Source organism: Syngnathus acus, chromosome 9 (assembly GCF_901709675.1).
Source record: "Syngnathus acus chromosome 9, fSynAcu1.2, whole genome shotgun sequence".
NCBI classification, from domain to species: domain Eukaryota; kingdom Metazoa; phylum Chordata; class Actinopteri; order Syngnathiformes; family Syngnathidae; genus Syngnathus; species Syngnathus acus.
This window is the reverse complement of record NC_051094.1, coordinates 17,750,709-17,770,297: the sequence shown is the minus strand read 5'-3', so window position 1 is coordinate 17,770,297 and position 19,589 is coordinate 17,750,709. Positions and strand designations below refer to the sequence as shown.

The 19,589-nt window shown below is 43.1% G+C and overlaps 1 protein-coding gene across 2 annotated transcripts in view; it reads left to right on the top strand.

Annotated features, from left to right (window-relative positions):
- stxbp1b (syntaxin binding protein 1b) overlaps positions 1-19,589 on the top strand; it is a 109,031-nt gene that overhangs the window by 53,128 nt on the left and 36,314 nt on the right. For both annotated transcript variants that reach the window (XR_005098834.1, XM_037259474.1), the window contains exons 12-15: positions 1,296-1,361; positions 10,768-10,848; positions 11,511-11,649; positions 14,595-14,704. Coding sequence is in view for 1 of the 2 variants with exons in the window: in XM_037259474.1 (XP_037115369.1) it covers positions 1,296-1,361; positions 10,768-10,848; positions 11,511-11,649; positions 14,595-14,704 (396 nt within the window). In the remaining variant the exon portion in view is untranslated. The remainder of the gene's footprint in view (positions 1-1,295; positions 1,362-10,767; positions 10,849-11,510; positions 11,650-14,594; positions 14,705-19,589) is intronic.

The window sequence follows — 19,589 nt, the reverse complement described above, 5'->3', positions numbered from 1 at the left end:
TTCGAAGAAACAACGACCACTTTTTCCCAGGCCACCTACGTGCAGGCTTGTGACTAGTGACTTCCAGTGGTTACCTCCACCTGCCACCGTCGCCACTCCTCCATCGCCATAGGACTTTGAGTGTGTGTCGGGAATCTGAGTAACGTAGACACCTATGCGTGATGTTGATTTAAGTGGGAGAACCGTTGCACGGGGGCAAACCCACTCCCTCCACAGAAGAAACATTGACCCAGTGGTACGGAGAACCGTTACGCTTAGAGACCTCTCCTGCCGCAGTGGATGGCCGTGACGTCTTTCGTGCGCTGTCACGCCCTTAGCATTCCACAATGCCTTGCTGCAGCGCCTTCTCAGCCGTTGAACCCTTGGAGGGTTTCCTCCGCCTCGTCTGCCGTAGCTGTCTTGTCTGTCGTTCGGGTGAGCATATCCCAAGATGGATTGCCTGCCAAGGCTATCAAGTTCCATCTACCTCGTTTAGTGAGCCATGCTTTGTCTGGATGGTTACCTAGGACCCTTTTGCCATGGGTGACCCTACCAGGGGCATAAAGGCCCAGACAACATGGCTCTTAGGATCATTAGGACACACAAACCACTCCACCACGATAAGGTGTTGACTCACGGAGGGGCTATGTGCAACGATGAATCAATTAATCAACAACTAATACCATACTGTACCTCATGGGTAGGCAACTCTGGTCCTCGAGGGCTGGCGTCCTGCATGTTTTCTGTCTCCCTGTTGCAACACAGCTGATTCAGATGGTCAGATAATTAGCAAGGTCTGCAGAAGCTGGATAACAATCCTGTTAATTTGAATCATGAATCATCAAGGACCGGGGTTGCCTACTCCATTGATGAGGCTGACCCCAAAGACCACAATGTCCACCTCCCCCTCAATTGCATCAGAATCCTTGTCTGATATATTGAACATTTTGTGTTATATAACATTTACTCAGACTCATTTGTCATGTTGAACACGTCAAATGAAATGTGCTATGTGTGTTGTTTCCAATCTAGATGTAAATACCTGTGGCTAAAATGTCCTGTCCTAAATACCCTGGTCGCTTGTCTCATACTTATCTTTTGATGGTACCTGATTTATTTTATCAGTATACAACAAGAATAAAGAAGGAAACACTAGCCTCCATATTCCAATACTATCTGAGGTGAATATTCAGATAATATCATCAAATAGATATGGTCACTGCTAAAGGACTGCACAGCAGTACACATGCCAACAAGTAGGTCAGAAGAGAACTCATAAAATGTCATCACTCATTACTGTCACTGTTGTCTTTCAGACCACTATGAAGGAACTGTCACAGATGCTGAAGAAAATGCCTCAGTATCAAAAGGAACTAAGCAAAGTAAGAAAAGCAATTGTTAAAAATGTTCATGTTCGCCGTTGCTGCCTTCACATATAAAATGGTACCGTATTTTCTGCACTATAAGGTGCACCGGATTATAAGGCGCGCCTCCATTGAATATTTTATTTTAGAAATTATTTCATATATAGGCACACTGGATTAAAAGGCGCATAGAATAGAAGCCACTGCATCGAACTGGGGTTGACTAGGGTTGCGGTATGCATCCACTACATGGTGCTGTGCTAAAGGGAATGTCAACACAGTCAATGAGGTAAAGTCCAGCTCCCTTTCTGTATAAAAGTGACACGGTTGGGCTTCTTACTTGGTCCAGCAACCCCACTCATTTTTTATTATCATAAACTTTCTTTGAGTTTGAGTTTATTCACGCAGTATCCAAGACATACAACATGATACAACAAACAGTATTACACAGTCGGATGCGTGAAAGGTCACCCCAAGCAAGCTATTTAAAGCTTTTAATAGGGGGCCTGGTTTCCCATAAGTATCAGATATTGGCCAGATATCCTTACATTATGGACAACATACAGATATATAATAGACAATAACAATAAACACACAATAAGGTACAACACACAATAAACATACGACAAGTAATAGATAGTCTCAGTATTCTGGTTACACTGGATTTGATGTAAAGTACATTAGCAATTATTAAATCAACAACAGGACACAGGTGTTCATGCGATTAATAATCAGCACATTAAATATACATTGATAGGAGTTGATTTTTTAGATTTGCCTTGAAGATGGATATGGATTGCAACATTTTTAGTGTTTCGTCAAGCTCATTCTGTAAGGGATCAGACAGTACAGCCAAGTGCGTAGCGACAGAGACTTTATTGTGGGGGGGGAAGATGGGAACAGCTGGCGCTGGAGCGGCGATCTGGCTGGTGTGGACAAGCAATTCTGCGGGATTTCCGATTTGTTAATCGAGTCAATTTCTCAGGGACTGATGAGCGAAGCAGCATCACGGGACAGACTGACACTCAGGTCTGCGCTGGCGGCGCTGATATAGCCCGTGGCAGGTGGCGGCGATTCCACTGACAGGGGGGGAGTGGTCCTGTCACAGGTGGCGCCAGCACGTGACACATTCCAAATCTGTGGCCCTCTGCACACAATGCTAAAGCTTGTAGAGTTTAGTTTCCATTTTTTCCCAATGATTAGATTGCTATTCCTGGTGGTGTGGGTGTGGCTGGGAGTACAGATTGGGATGAGTTGACAGAGTTTATGGTTTCGTTTATGGACAGTCTGATACATGACGGAAGCATTCTGGAAATAGTTGTGTTCAACAAGCCTCAGAAGATTGTGTCGGTGGAAGATTGTTTTAGTGGGGGCGTTAAACTCAGACCATGTTATGGCACGTATGACCTTTTTCTGAAGTATCTCAAGCTTTTTTAAATGGGTTGGAAATGTGTTACACCATATAATATTGCAATATTTTAAATGAGGTTCAAATAAGGATTTGTACAGAATAAGAAGTGCAGTGAGTGGGAGATAATGTCTCAATTTGAAGAACAAAGCAGCATATTTAGACAGTTTGATTGTGAGATCATCAATATGTCTTTTAAAGTTCAAGAACTCGTCAATGTGGATCCCCAGGAATTTAGTAGAGCTGACTATTTCAATGTTTTGTCCGTTGATTTTTTTGCAAATTTGGTCAATGTCCTTTTTTTTATGGGAGCGGAATATGATGTGGTTTGTTTTATTGACATTTAGGGAGAGTTTGTTGCAGTTAAACCATGTGTTTATTTTCGCCAACTCACTATTTATAATTTGTTCAAGTGTATTTGGATATTTGTGGGAAAGAAACAAGTTTGTATCGTCAGCAAATAATACTTTATGTAGTATGGATGAAGTATTAATAATGTCATTTATGTACAAGATGAAGAGGAGCGGCCCTAAGATGGACCCTTGGGGAACTCCATAATTGATGGGTTTGTATGAAGATTTATGGTTGTTAATAGAAACATATTGATTTCTTCCAAACAGGTAGCTGCGGAACCAGTCTAACGCCAGGCCTCTAATACCATAGTGTTGTAATTTCTTTACAAGAATGTCAATCATAATGGTATCAAAAGCTTTAGACAAGTCCAGAAAAATCCCAATACCATATTCGCCTTTATCAATTGCCTCGTAGATTTTATCAGTCAAGTCAAGTACTGCCATATATGTAGTGTTTTCCTTTCTGAATCCATACTGGGATGGGGCAATGATGTTTAGTTTGTTTAGATAGCTGTTAAGTTTACTGTAAACTACTCTTTCTAGGCAAGATTGATATTGGTCTGTAGTTGCTAAGATTGTTTTTGTCTCCCGATTTAAAGACCGGTGTGATACGTGCTAGTTTTGCCATTTGTGGCACTACTCCAGAGAGTAGAGACAGATTGATGCAATGTGTAAGAGGTGCAGTTATTATATTGGAGATGCTTTTCAGAATTTTACTCGAGATACCATCTGTTCCAGCTGAGTTTGAATTCTTCATATTCATGATTATTTTATACACTTCATCGCAGTTAGTTGGATTCAGGAAGAAAGAGCCCAGGTAATTACCTGATAGGTAGTCTTTAAACGAGGCATCCTGAGGCTAACTGATTTTACTGGATATGTTGCTACCAATGGAGACAAAGTAGTTATTGAATTCGTCGGCAAGACTGTTATTTCTGGTGATGTTGCTTGTATTATTATCATGGTCAGGGAATACAGGAGTTTTTTGGCTTCTGTTCAAGACCTTGCTCAGTACTCTCAAAGATTTCTTGGAATCACCCTGTGATTCGTTTATCAAGTCGGCAAAATGATTACTCTCCCACTTTCTGATAATATGTGTAAGTTTATTTCTATAATTAATATATGCATTTTTATTATTATGGTTAGGTTTATTTATGTATCTTTTATATAATTTATTTTTATGCTTAATAGACTTTAATATGCCCTTAGTGATCCATGGATTTTGAGTAGTTGTATTACATATGATTACTTTCTCAGGAATGGTCCTTTGAATAGAGTCGGATATTTCTTTGGTTAGAGTTTCAAATGCAGCATCAACATCACTACAATTATATATTCCATACCATGTCTTGGTCTGCAGGTCCTCACCTAGACGTCGTATGGTTTCTTCATTGAGTATTTTTAATTTTATTGTATGACGAGTAGGTGGGGGCCTAGCAGGGAGGTCAATGAATAATACAATAGGGAAATGATCAGAAATCTCAGAGAGTACAGTTCCAGAGGTAAGTGTGGCGTTTTGAAGATTTGTGATGAAATTATCAATAATTGACTTAGTTGAGTGAGTGACTCTGGTATAAGTATTTATTGTGGGAAAGAAGGATGAAGAGTGTAATGTGTTTATAAAGTCATTTTTGGCTGTATCATCCTTGGAAAGATCAACATTGAAGTCGCCAAGGAGGACACAGCTTTTGTTATTATCATTTATAGAAAATAATGCTTCCTCCAGTTTGGTCCTAAAGATTTCAAGATCAGCGTCTGGGGGACAATAGATTATACCAATAATGAGGTTTTTCCTGCTTTTTCCCCTTATTTCAACAAAAAGGGAGTCACTGTGGTTGTCTGCTATGACAATGTCATCACAAACCCTCACGTTGTATGCGGAGGAAATATATAGGCACACGCCACCGCCAGATCTGCCACATCTGTTCTTAGTCAACAACTTATAGCCATTAAGATTTAAGATGTCAGTGTATGACCTGTCATTCAGCTAAGTTTCACTGCAGTCAATTAACGTCAAAGCTGCAGCCTGTGTTTGTAAGTAGAGTAACTAGATCATCATGATGATTATTCAAGCTCCTGATGTTTAAATGCAAAAAAGAGCAGTTATTTATATTTGTTAGCTGTTTTAATTGCTCAGGAATATACTGATTACAACTTATATTTCTATGATAGTCAATGCAATTTATCACCTCGTCTCCTTCACTGTCCATTTCATTAAATGCGATGCACAGGGTAACGAGTGAGATTTACTGAGATCCAGCAACAAAGACACACACTTAAAACCATGGACATATACGTACATACACTCACCCATACCAAAGCTGGCCTGACAGACGTACACACATACACCCACACACTCAAACACACAAGAACACTCTGTAGACCAGGGGTCACCAACTCCGGTCCTCAAGGGCGCCAATCCAGCCTGTTTTAGGTGCAGCCCTGCAACAACACACCTGATTCAAATGATCAGCTCATCAGCAAGCTCTATTAAGGCTGATAGCGATCCTGATTATTTGAATCAGGTGTGTTGCAGGGGGGATACATCTAAAACAGGCTGGATTGGCGCCCTTGAGGACCGGAGTTGGTGACCCCTGCTGTAGACATTACCCGCTGTATTGTCACAGAGCAGACAGACAATTGCCTCGTCCTACCCAGTCAGTAGTATTCAGGCCAGTTCCCAAGCCAAAAATGAGAAAATAAATGTAAGAGAGAGGAAAAGAGAAAAAGAGGGGGGCGAGTGGTGAGATGGGGAGAGAAAGAGAGAAATAAGCCATTCACCGTCTCCAGGTTCAGTGGTTGTCATGACGACAGGGACGCTGTTTTTGATGACGTCATCACGCGCCTGTGTTTACAGTTGTGGGGAGGCGGCATGTTGCAAGTTGGCAGACAGTTCTTCTTGGAGTTCAGAATTAATGTCTCCATCTCCTCCACTCAGCCAATAAGTTGTTCGGGGGTTCCTGTACAGTTTGCCGTCGATGTAAAGTTTGTCAATGAACAGTCGAGCGGTCTTTTTGGCTTTCCTTGCCTCGGCCATGATCGGGTGAAGCAGCCTCCGTCTATTCATGATCTCCGGAGGGAACTGATCGCTGATGGAGTAGTTAGAGCCTTTTAGCTCTCTGCCCCTCGACATGACGGCAGACTTCATCTTTGAGTCAACGGCTTTAGCCACAATGGGACGGGGCCTCCTCTGTTGGTCGGTTCTGGTCCTCCCGAGGCGATGTACTCTGGAGAAGCGAACAGCTCCGACGTCAGATGGTGCAAAAAGTGAGTATGGATTGCTCCCAGGAATAAATTGGCAGGGCTGGAATTCCAAATTTTAGCAGCAGATGGTGCAAAATTTGAATTGAGAATTAGTGAATAAATTGGCAGGGCTGAAATTCCAAATTTTTCCAAGAGCTGGTGCCAAACCGTTACATGAGACCAAAGATGGGCAAGACAAGCTGAACTAGCAAAAATAGAAATAAACAGAATAACACGGGGTCGGTTTTTGGGTCACGCACAAATGTGTTTTTTATTTTTTGATCTTAATTTCTTTGCTTGGCTAAAATATATTCTGTAACAGTTTAAAGCAATATTATCACTCAATTAGACCAAGGTGCCCACCACTATGAAAATGGTGGTGTGTTAAAAAATGTTTGAAAGATTGATACAAAAGTTTTTATTTTTTTATCTTAATTTCTTTGCTTGGCTAAAATATATTCTGTAACAGCTTAAAGCAATATTATCACTCAATTAGACCAAGGTGCCCACCACTATGAAAATGGTGGTGTGTTAAAAAATGTTTAAAAGATTGACTCAACGGTTTGGATTTTTGATTTTATGGTTGATTGAAGTGTAACTTTGAAGTATTATTTTTATAAAAAGAAAAGTGAAGAAAAGAGGAAGTAGGGGGGCTTACCGGGGTGTTGGCCGAACCTTTGGTGGAAGATAGTGCGTGGGACAGATGAAGGGCGGAAACAGCTGCCAGAAAGCAGCAGGTGTATAAGCGTGGGAAACTGGGCAGTATAGAGGCCAGCGAAAGGGGGGGGCAGAGAAGTCTATGAAAAGACCGCCACAGGCAGCTACGGGGCTCTCTCTCCCAAAAAGCGTTCATACGTGAAGAAGCCCGTACGAGTTCCAAGACTTTTTCTAAGCCTCCGAGATCTTTGTGTGAGACGCAAGATCGCTTGCCTGGATTAACTTGGGTTTACTCAAAAGAATTGGACTGGACAACATTGCATGAGGAACTAGGTGAGGGGAACGACTTTTTCTGTATTTACGCGAGGGGGGGGACAGTCATCGGGTAGTCGGTCCTCTCGAGGCCAACCTAGTTCCCAAATTGGAATTTTAGAAATAAGATCGAACTGATCACTCGACTTTATTTCCACCAAAAAATAACACCCAAATGGTAGCTACCTTTTCCTTCTTTTCTGATCAATGTTTTACAATCAAGGTACTCCGAGATTGAATGATTTTATTTGCACGGGTATCAGTGAGTGGGATTGTTCAGTATTTGGAAGAATTAAGATTTGTAATTCTATTTCATGCTTCTTCAATAAATGTGTTTTATATACTCATTTAATTCGTTGTGCGCTAATTTGTATGATATATGCAATCGATTGTTTGTGGTTGGTTTGATAATTTGATTTATTGACGGGAGATTATTATGGTATGCAATCGTACCGTAATAAATAAAAATAACGAAGGTGTATAAATTAGATTAATTGGATTGGTGTAGAGTTAAAAGTAATTTAATTGTCCGTCGGGCGCGGGCCCGTTCCTAAATCTGTCGGGCCGCGTCAAAAGCTAAATCGGACAATTTTGGGGAGTAAATTGCCTTCATAATTATTTGAGGGATGAATGCATCTCGTTAAACGTTTAATTCGTTCAAATATTTGCTTCGCTTGAGTAAAATAACGAAGGTGTTTAAATTAGATTATTTGGACTAGTGGTATAGTTAAAATTAGTCCGTCGGGCGCGGGCCCGTTCCTATTTTTGTCGGGCCGCGTCAAAAGCTACATTGGACGATTTTGAGGTATTAATTTGCCTTCAAAATTAATTGCAGGAGAATTATAATTCGTAAATCATTTTGATTCGTATTGAGAAAAATATTATTCCTTTTAAACAATCGAGTTGGTTGAAGCATTCCAACGGTTAAGTGTTTATATACGTATATAGTGTTAGAATTAATGATTTAATGCATGAAATTCCTTCTCAAATGCTTTTATTGTCATACTTCCACTAATTTGATTTTCCTTCGAATAAAGAGAAGTAGGCTCGCTACTTCAGCAACAAAGTAGAGCAGATCCATATCAAAAGTTACTTCGGCAAAACTAGTGCAAGGGTGCGCTAGAACAACGAATCCCTGAGGTCTTAACAAAGGCATCTAAAACTACCCGTAACATAACACAAGCATCAAACAACCGAAGGGAGCCATCATTATGGCGCGGTCATTTCGACGACTCGCCTCGAATTGAGTTACTCGGCTCGCGCGTCGGGATGACTTGAGAGGGATTGGCGTCATAAAGAAATTAGATTGAATCTGGTAGAATTAATTTAACTCGGGTGGTTAGATACGGACGAGTCCCTTCACCCCGGCTTATCGAATCCGTTACCGGGGAGCCGGTGGCACTTTGATAAAAAGTGCGCGTTTGACAATGTCAATCAAGTGATGGGATGAAAGCGATACCGTATTTTTCGGACTAAAAGTCGCTCCGGAATATAGGCCGCCTTAGCCATAAAATGCACAATAACGTGAAAAAAAAACATGTATAAGTCGCTCCGAAGTACAAGTCGCATTTTGGGGGAAATGTATTCGACAAAATCCAACACCAAGAACAGACATGAACGAGCAACAACAGGCTAAACGATAGGTATGCTAACGTGACATAAACACAAACGAAGAGCTGAGAACGGGCCTGACGTAACATTCAGAGTTATTCAAATAACTATTACATAAATAACACGTTTATAAAACCATCTGTGTCACTCCAATTCATTAAATCCATCGATCGTCCTTTATGGAAACGATGCCGCGTATGCGCCGCGCCGCTGACGTCTAAATATTCTAAATATTCCACAGACCCATACAACGATATATAAAGTACATATATATCAAATAACTATCATATAAACAACAATATTATCAAACCATCTGTGTCACTCCAACTCATTAAATCCATCGATCAAATTCCTCGTCCTTTGTCAACACCGCCACGCGTGCGCCCTGACGTCAGCCTCGTCGTTATTCGACAGATCAGGATAAAACTATATTATAGCGTTAACAAAGTACAAGGAAAGACGTGGGTTTGGTAAACGTCTCTTTATTTAACAAAACAAGAGTTCAATGAGCCAACAAGTACTGAACTGTAACGATAAAAACATATACAAATAAAATATATCAAATAACTATAACATAAATAGTTCACCACCACATGGCCCCAAGCACTGGCGTCAACTTCCAGGTGTGTGGCGGCGTGGAGTTCCATCCCCGGAGGTGGCACTTCCAGCCACGGAGGTGGAAGAGAGCTCCATAGAATAGGACCGGGCGTGCGTAAAAGCCATGTCCGAGCCCCATCCACAAACCTTCTGTGTCACTCCAAATCATTAAATCCTTCAAACACTTCGTCCTCCGTGTCACTTACAAACAAAGCCGCTGATGATGCCGGTAGTACGTGGGGCCTTGGTCATCTTCGTCATCCCGTGATCGAATCTATGTCCTTTATGTAAACAACCGCCGCGCCGCGCCACTGACGGCACTTGAAATTCAAATTACAGTAATCCCTTGCTACATCGCGGTTCATTTATCGCAGTTTAACTTTTTTTTTCTTTTTTTTTTTTTTTGTCGCTCCTCAGTATAAGTCGCCCCCCCACCCAAACTATGAAAACAAACGCGATTTATTGTCCGAAAATTACGGTACATTTGGCCTCTTACTTGGTCAAGCAACCCCACTCATTTTTGCTACTCATAAACTTTATTTAGTTTAAAAGAAAGAAGTGAGTGCATGCGTTGATGCGTAATGCGTTCATTAGCTTCTTAGCTTTGGTGTCTATGTGCTGCGGTGAATGGGGGGGGGTTCACTGTCATTGCCTCCTGATAGGTTTACCTGTATGTCAATCAAGCGATGGGATAAAAGTGATATGGTCTGGCTTCTTAGTTGGTCCAGAAACCCCACTCATTTTTGCTGGTCATAAACTTTATTTAGTTTAAAAGAAAGAAGCGAGTGCGTGCGTTGATGCGTAATGCGTTCATTAGCTTCTTAGCTTTGGTGTCTATGTGCTGCGGTGAAGGGGTAGGGGGGTGGTTCACTGTATGCCTCAATTCACTGTGATTGCCTCCCGATAGGCTTACCCGTATGTCAATCAAGCGATGGGATTAAAGTGATTCTGTTTGGCTCCTTACTTGGTCCAGCAACCCCACTCGTTTTTGCTGGTCGTAAATTTTATTTTGTTTAAAAGAAAGAAGCAAGTGCGTGGGTTGATGCGTAATGTGTTGATTAGCTTCTAAGCTTTGGTGTCTATGTGCTGCGGGGGGGGGGGTTCATTGTATGCGCAGCCGTTTTTAAGTGAGCCTTATAGTGCGGGAAATACGGTAACATATTTATATTCAACGTACAAATGTTTTTATATCAAATTGTGTCTTGTTCTCAAACATCTACTTTAATGATCTTTTTTTTCTTAGTATTCAACCCACCTTCACCTGGCTGAAGATTGTATGAACCGCTACCAGGGAACGGTTGACAAACTCTGCCGTGTGGAACAGGTTATTAAAAAAAACAACAACAACAATCGCAAGTACCGTGTGCAATGATGAACGCGAACTTTGATCAGCGGTGGGTTGAGTGGCCGTAAATTGTACGCAAGAGAATCTAAGCCAGGGGTGTCAAATTCATTTTTCTCGCGGGCCGCATCGTAGTCAAAGTTTCCCTTGGAGGGCCATAATGATTGTCAACGTCTTCTATATTCAGTATAGGCTACCAAAAAAAACTGATGAATAACTAGTTTTGAAATCCGAGAGTAATAAAAACAGTTCAAATATTTTAAAAAGACAAATGATAATGAAAATAGCTAGCAACATCTATTTCTTTTTTCAAAAGTGAAGACAATTTGTAATTTTAGTAATGATACAAAATCGATGCAAACTTTGTCTCGCGGGCCACATAAAATAATGTGGTGGGCCGCATCTGGCCCCCGGGCCTTGAGTTTGATACGTATGATCTAAGCTAAAAGTCGGTGTGTTTTTATTTTCTATCTAGTCAAACCAGTGATGTACTTTTCTAAAAAGATCATACATTTGTATGGTAACTTGGTTACAAGCGCCCCTCTGAGTACAACCATACCTACACTGAGCCCTGTTATGAAAACAAGTTTTACACATCTGGAGCAAATTACTGACCTCTTGACCCTTTTCTTCCATTCTGAAAGGACCTTGCAATGGGCACTGATCCAGAGGGTGAGAAGATAAAAGATCCCATGAGGCTTATTGTACCAATCTTACTGGACACCAATGTCAGCGTCTGTGACAAGATTCGGATCATTCTGCTTTACATCTTCCTCAAGAATGGTCAGATGTGTACTTAATCTTTTTTCTTTTTATAATGTCATACCGTACTGCATAATCAGAATCTGAGACATGCTTCACCCAATTAAATGCGCATTTTATAATTTTTAAATTGCTTATTTTGTATACTTTTTTACTATTATTCTGTCATTGCCATAATCAATGGAACATAAGGAACAACTAGGTCGACGAGATATGAAGGCGCTAAGCCATGCAATGATTTATAGGTTAATAGAAGAACCTTGAAGTCACATCTTAAATGGACCAGGAGCCAATGTAAGTTGGCTAATATTGGGGTCATGTGATCAAATTTTCTTGTCCGTGAGAGCAGCCTTGCAGCAGCATTTTGTACTAACTGTAGACTTTTGATGCTGGACTGAGAATAATGCATTACAGTCGTCCAGGCGCGACGTGATGAACGCATGTACGTATAATAGTTTCTGCATCACCGGTCGAGAGGATCGGACGAATCTTAGCAATATTACGAAAGTGAAAAATCGCAATTCTGGTTATACTCTTAATGTGCTTTTGAAAGGAGAGCGTTTGGTCAAATATTACCCCGAGATTAGTTACAGTATCGCTCTGAGTGATAGTACGGTTATCTATATAGTTATAGTGGTTTCCTTAAAAGAGTGTTGATAACGAGCTGGACCAATTATCAACATCTCAGTTTTATCTGGGTTAAGACGAAGGAAGTTGAGAGACATCCATTGCTTGATCTCCGCAAGGCACGCCTCAAGATTACAACAGTCCCGCGGATCTGTCATCGATAACGGCATATATAATTGGGTGTCATCTGCGTAACATTGAAAACTAATATTATATTTACGTATTATGTCCCCAAGCGGAATCATATAAATATTAAATAGAATTGGTCCGAGTACCGATCCCTGTGGGACACCACACGTAACATTATACAGCTCAGAAGACGTATTGCCATGGACCACTCGGTGTGTCCTGTCTGATATATAGGAATAGAACCAGCCTAGTGCTGACCCTGAAATACCAACACAACTTTTAAGACGCTCTAATAAAATATGGAAGTCTACAGTGTTGAAGGCAGCACTAAGATCGAGTAGTAACAATACCGATGAAGTGTTTGAATCCATAGCTATGAGGAGATCATTAGTCACTTTAGCAAGTGCTGTCTCAGTGGAATGATTAGCTCTAAAACCAGACTGAAAAGATTCATATCGATTATTGGCGACCATGTAATCAATAAGCTGCTGCGCTACTACTTTTTCAAGAAGTTTTGCTACGAATGGGAGATTTGAAACTGGCCTATAATTACTGAGACAGTCCGGGTCAAGATTTGGTCGCTTAAGTAACGGTTTAATGATAGCGGTTTTAAAGGCTGTTGGCACTATCTCAGAGGAGACAAACAGATCAATTCTATTTAAGACGGACGGTCCTAAAATTTGAAATAATTCTTTAAATAATTTGGCTGGAAGCGGGTCAAGTAAACATGTTGTTTGTTTAGCCGCACTAACCAATTGTGTAAGCCTTTCAAGGGACACGCTTTTAAAATTTGAGAGGGTTATTGGATGATCGTCAGCGCCGGTAATCGGCGATCTGGACTGAGCGATTGGAATGATCATCTTGATCTCATCCCTAATGGATTCAATCTTTCAAGCGAAAAATTTCATGAACTCGTCAGCTGAGTGGAAGGAGCTATCGGGGGTCGGCTGGCGTAGTGTTAGCTTTGCCACTGTATCAAATAGGTATTTAGGATTATTTTTATTGAGATTAATGACTAGCGAAAATAACGGGTTTTTGCTAAAATAAGCGCATCTTTATAATTCAGGAGGATGTCACGCCATGCCTGATGGAAAACCTCACGTTTGGTTAAACGCCATTTGCGCTCAGGCTTTCTACATAATTGCTTAAGCGTACGTGTTTCATCTGTGAACCATGGAGTAGGCAATCTACGGCGAGTTTTCAGACGTAGCGGCGCCACATAGTCGATGGCATTTAACAATGTCGCATTGAATTCATTTGTAAGATTATCAATAGAGCCGATATATGCGGGAAATATGGCAGTTGCCGGCCACAGTAACTCAGATAGCGCAGTTGCAGTCATGGAGTTAATATTACGGCTGCTATAATTCTGATTGCTCTCGTCTTTGACAAAGAACTAAAATTTCAAATTTTATGAAGTAATTGATCAGACAAAACAGTAGTGTATGGCAGTACTGTTATATATGAGGTTGCCAGTCCTCTGGATAATACCAGATCTAAGGTATTTCCATTCCTATGCATTGCTGCCTGTACGACTTGCGTAAAGCCAAACATATCAGTTAAAGTCTGAAACGCCGAAGTAAGTGGCTCTGACGGTAAATTCATGTGGATATTGAAATCGCCCATGATTATTATATTATCCGCATTTGCCACTAGATCGGCCACGAATTCTGAAAATTCATCCAGGAAGCCAGAGTAAGCCCCAGGTGGACGGCAAATAACAGCAAGATAAAATGACGGTAAAGCGTTGGATCGGACAGTGACAACTTCAAATGTTTTAAATACGTTAATCGAACGAGGCCTAAATCTAAGATTGGAATTTGTGATGAGGGCGACACCCCCACCCTTTTTTCGAGGACGCGCCACATGCAAAATCACAAAATTTGGAGGCGAGGCCTCATTAAGCGGCAGCAGTTCATTAGGTTTTAACCAGGTCTAACAGCTCAGGTTATCCAGGTTAAACAGCCCAAAAAATTAGAGACTTGCTTTCTTTGTGAGTAAGCTAACTCACAAATTCAGCCCCGCTATTTTTGTTTTCATATATTATCCAAAGTTTGGACCTCTTTTGTGATACTTAATAATTTCCAGGATTTCTCCCACCACACACACCTCACTATAATTGTGAATGTTTACACATGTTTACAATGTTTGTTTATATCTTAACTGTGCATGTGTGTGCATGTGTGTGTATGTGTGCGAATATGTTTCAGGTGTGACAGAAGAAAACTTATGTAAGTTGCTTCAGCATGCCAGTATCCCACCAGAGGACAGTGACATAATTTCCAACATGGCACACATGGGTGTGCCTATCATCTCTGAGGTATCCTGTGTTCTAAAGTCCCCTTTTAAGTATGAAAATGGCGATCTTGATGTATTTTACACCTGATACCCTAAACACCTGAAACAGGCATAGTTAAATTTGGGAACAATGTGTGCTTGAAATCTCTGCATTATTCTAACAGGAAGTAGATGGAAAGCAGAGACACATTCAGGGTTGGCTTAGCATCTGTCTCACTGGAGAGATAAACACAATAAGAATACTTCTATAATGCAAACCCCAGTTCCAAGTTGGGATGTTGTGTAAAATGCAAATAAAAAAAGATTACCATGATTTTCAAGCGGGCTGACATCTGGAAGATCACCCAGCAAAGGCTATGATCCTGTCCAGAAAGCGGAATCTATCTCACCCAGATAGTTTCCACCAAAATCCGTTTCAGCAAGTAGGTGTAGGTTCTGGAACCACTCATCTGTCCGACATCTGCAAATGTGTTGGACAACGCCTCAGAGCACTGCAGAAGCTGGCCAACAAGCTTGATGCAGAGCCAATATCTACAAGACCCAGGGTCCGGAGCTTCATGGAGTACTCCTGCCTCGCCTGGATGTATGCCACTCAGACCGCTCTCAGGCAGGTTGACACCATCCAGAAAAAGGTCTTAAAAATCACTGGAGTGGATAAGGACCTCACCCTACAGCAGTATGCTATCAGCAACCTGAACCACTGAAGAGTGGTTGCGACTGAAACTGTAAGCTGCACACCCTCAGCTGCCCAGTGGAGGTCAACGTTCTGCTACCCCCACCCCACATTCCAGGTCGCATTAGCCGGAGGACACTACCAAGCAACACCTTGGAAATCCCTAAGCCAAACACCAAATTACTCAAAAGTAGCTTTTCTCCACTCAGCAATTATGATATGATATCTACTACGTTGTGCTACAAGTACAGCAGGCAGGTTCTACTCGACATCGGCAAAAGCGAGTTTTGCGGCGTTCTGAACTTTGAAGCAGAGACATTAAAGGAACTCGGACTTCTCCGGCCTGAAACAACCCCGGACTCGCCTGCTACTCCTCCCCCGGATAGAATGCGTCGGAAGCGGTGTGCGAGGAGGCAGAAGAGGGGCAAGCGCGGAGGCGTCCGGGCCAGGCTGGCAGCCGACCCAACCGTGCCTTCCATTCTTCTGGCGAATGTTCGTTCGCTGGACAACAAAATGGATTACATTCGCCTGCTGAGATCTACGAACCGGACAGTGAGTAACTGCTGTGTGCTCGTGTTCACTGAGACTTGGTTGACTGTCAACATTCCGGACTCTGCTGTGTATCTGGAGCGGCTAGCGTGCTATCGAGCGGACCGGGCCATTGTAAAAGGGGGAAAATCGCGAGGAGGAGGAATATGTGTCGACATCCGTGACGAGTGGTGCCGGCACTCTGTAGTTGCATGCAAGCACTGCTCGCCACTGGCGGAGTTTGTGATCATTAAGTGCCGTCCTTTTTACCTGCCAAGGGAATTTACTGCGATTCTGCTAGTCGCGGTATACATCCCGCCTTCCAACATTGAAGGCGACAGGATCGCGGCTCTTAGTGAACTGTACCAGGCTGTCAGTGAACAACAGACGGCGCACCCTGACGGTTTCACCATCTTCGCTGGGGATTTTAATCATGCTAACCTAAAGTCTGTTTTTCCGAGGCTTCACCATTGTTAATTTTCCAACACGTGGAGACAGCTTCCTGGACCTGGTCTACACTGCACATAAAGGAGCTTTCAAAGCCTCCCCCCTCCCCCATATTGGACTTTCTGACCATATCACTGTTATGCTTATGCCCGCATACAGACAAAGGGTGAAAGCATCCAGGCCGGTTCGCAAGTGGGTAAGAGTGTGGCCTGAGGGTGCCTCTGATGCGCTTCGAGACTGCTTTGGCACTACTGACTGGGAAATGTTTAAGCAGGCGGCCACTTGTAACAATCGGATGGACATAGAGGAGTATACTGACTCTGTTTCTTCTTACATCACGAAGTGCATTGATGATGTGACCCACACAAAATTCATCGTCACTCGGGCTAACTGGAAGCCATGGCTGACAGGGGCTGTCCTCAGGCTGCTGAGGGCCAGGGACAAAGCCTTCAGAGCGGGGGATGAGGCTGGCTTGAGAACAGCGAGGGCCGACCTGTCACGGGGCATCAAGGAAGCGAAAAGGGCATTCTCTTGCAAGATTACCGGCCACTTCAAAGACAGCAGGGACGCACGGAGCCTATGGCAGGGCATTCAGATCATCACGGACTACAATCCCGCGCCGCAGAGCTGACATCCGTCTGCTCAACGATCTGAACCGCTTCTTTGCTCGCTTCGACGCTCAGAACAGCACTTACCCGCTGAAGACCCCTCCCCCTCCACACGAGCATCACGCTGAGCACGGGGGCCCCCCAAGGCTGCGTGCTCAGTCCGCTGCTCTTCACCCTGCTGACGCATGACTGCACTGCAACTTACAGTAGCAACCGCGTGCTGAAATATCCCGACGACACGACTCTGGTGGGTCTCTTCACCTGGGGCGACGAGACTCAATACAGGTCGGAGGTCGACCTTCTGGCAACGTGGTGCAGGGACAACAACCTCCTGCTGAACGTCAATAAGACCAAGGAGATTGTTGTTGACTTCCGGAAGGGTCACACCCAACACCTGCCACTGACCATCGACGGTGCTGCGGTGGAGAGAGTGAGCAGCACCAGATTCCTGGGGGTGCACATCAGTGAGGACCTCTCCTTGTCCACCAACACCGCATCACTGGCAAAGAAAGCTCAACGCCGCCTGTACTTCCTGCGGAAACTCAGGCGAGCAAGTGCTCCTCCGGCCGTCATGACTACATTCTACCGTGCCACCATTGAGAGCGTCCTCTCCAGTTGTATCGCTGTTTGGGGTGGTAGCTGCACTGAATACAACATGAAGGCCCTGCAGCGCATAGTGAACACGGCTGGTAGGATTATTGGTGCTTCACTCCCCTCCCTGAAGGACATTTACACCTCCCATCTCACCCACAAGGCAACCACGATTGTGAGTGATGTGAGTCACCCCGCTCACTCTTTGTTTGATATTCTGCCCTCTGGGAAGAGGTACAGGAGCCTGCGGTCCCGCACCACCAGACTCACCAACAGCTTCATACTCCAGGCTGTTAGGATCCTGAACTCTCTCCCCCCTTCTGCGTAGCGTCCTGTACTTTTGCGCTATATTCTGACTGTCTGCTGTATGCACACAGTTTTTTTTAATTATTATTTATTCATCACTCTTATTTATTCATTGTTTGTGCCTTCTTTTTTTTACTTTTTGTGTTGTTTACTTGTATGTATATTGTGTACTATGTCTTGTCACCGTGGGATAGTGGGAACGTAATTTCGATCTCTTTGTATGTCTTGACATGTGAAGAAATTGACAATAAAGCAGACTTTGACTTTGACTTTGATAGGGAGACATAACATAATGCTGAACAAACACTTCCTCAGTATATGACTGTAGTAATCCTTTATACCTCAAGGACATAATTCATGTTAAAACTGTTTTGGGGGGGCAAAGATTCTCACGTTTTACGAAAGTGCCAACAGCAGAAGAGGAAGGTTGAAGAATTATCAAAAAACCATTAAGACCATTCCATACCTGAACAGGTAATTGGAAACACGTGAGCATCATGACTGAGTGCAAACAAGGATGTTGTGAGGTTCACCACTTAGTGAACAAATGTGTGACAAATTTGTCCAACAGATTAAGAACAAGGTATCCCAACATATAATTCCTAGGAATTTTGATATTTAATTACCTATGGTTCATAATTTTAAATTCAAAGAATTTGAACAAATATTTGCTTGTAAGTGGCAAGGTCACTTACAAATTGTTTTCGGGAATTATGGATAAGGTGTCAAAATAGAGCATGGATTGTTTTTAACAAAAAGTGACAGCAGCATCTGTGATGGTATGTGGGGGTATTAGTGCCCATGGCATGGGTAGTTTGCGCATTTGTGAAGACATCTATAAAGTTAAGTTAAAGTCCCAATGATCGTCACACACACACATCTGGGTTTAACCCATCCCCGTGTGATTTTGATCCATCCCCTGGGGGAGAGGGGAGCAGTGAGCAGCAGCGGTGCCGCGCTCGGAAATCATTTGGTGATCTAACTCCCCAATTCCATCCCTTCATGCTGAGTGCCAAGCAGGGAGGCAATGGGTCCCATTTATATAGTCTTTGGCATGACCTGGCCGGGGTTTGAACCCACAACCTTCCAGTCTCAGGGCAGACACTACCACTAGGCTACCGAGCTGGTAGTATATGCAGATTCTGCAAGAATGTATTCTGCCATCCATGCAACATGTTTTTCAGGGATGTCCTTGCTTATGTCAGCAAGACATTGACAAGCCACATTTTGCACGTGTTACAATAGTTGGCTTCGTCGTGAAACAGTGTGAGGATGTGACTGGTCTGAGAGTCCAGACCTGTCCCCCATTCAGGGGTGCAGAGAGAGCTGGGTGGCGGCCAAAGGCGGTCCGATCTCCGGCTACAGAAGCTGGCTTTAGGGACATGGAATGTTATCTTTCTGGCAGGGAGACAGCTGGAGCTGGTGTGCAAGATAGAGAAGTTTTGAAAATGGGCGACCTGGCAGACCCAAACTTATTGTGAGGGTTTGCAAGGAATGTCTGGCAGAATGCTCTGTCAGAAAGAGTTTCATGTCCAGCAGCAATTTACCCCCATGCCCGGAAGGCGGACAACATTGAGTGACTGGATCATTTTCCGTACCGCCATTGTTGAGGCAGTCAATCGTTATGGCCGTAAGGTGGTTGGTGTCTGTCGTGGCGGCAATCCCCAACCCCACTGGTGGACAACAGCAGTAAGGGATGCCATCAAGCTGAAGACCTATCGTTCCTTTTGGTCTGTGGGACTGTGGAACGCAGC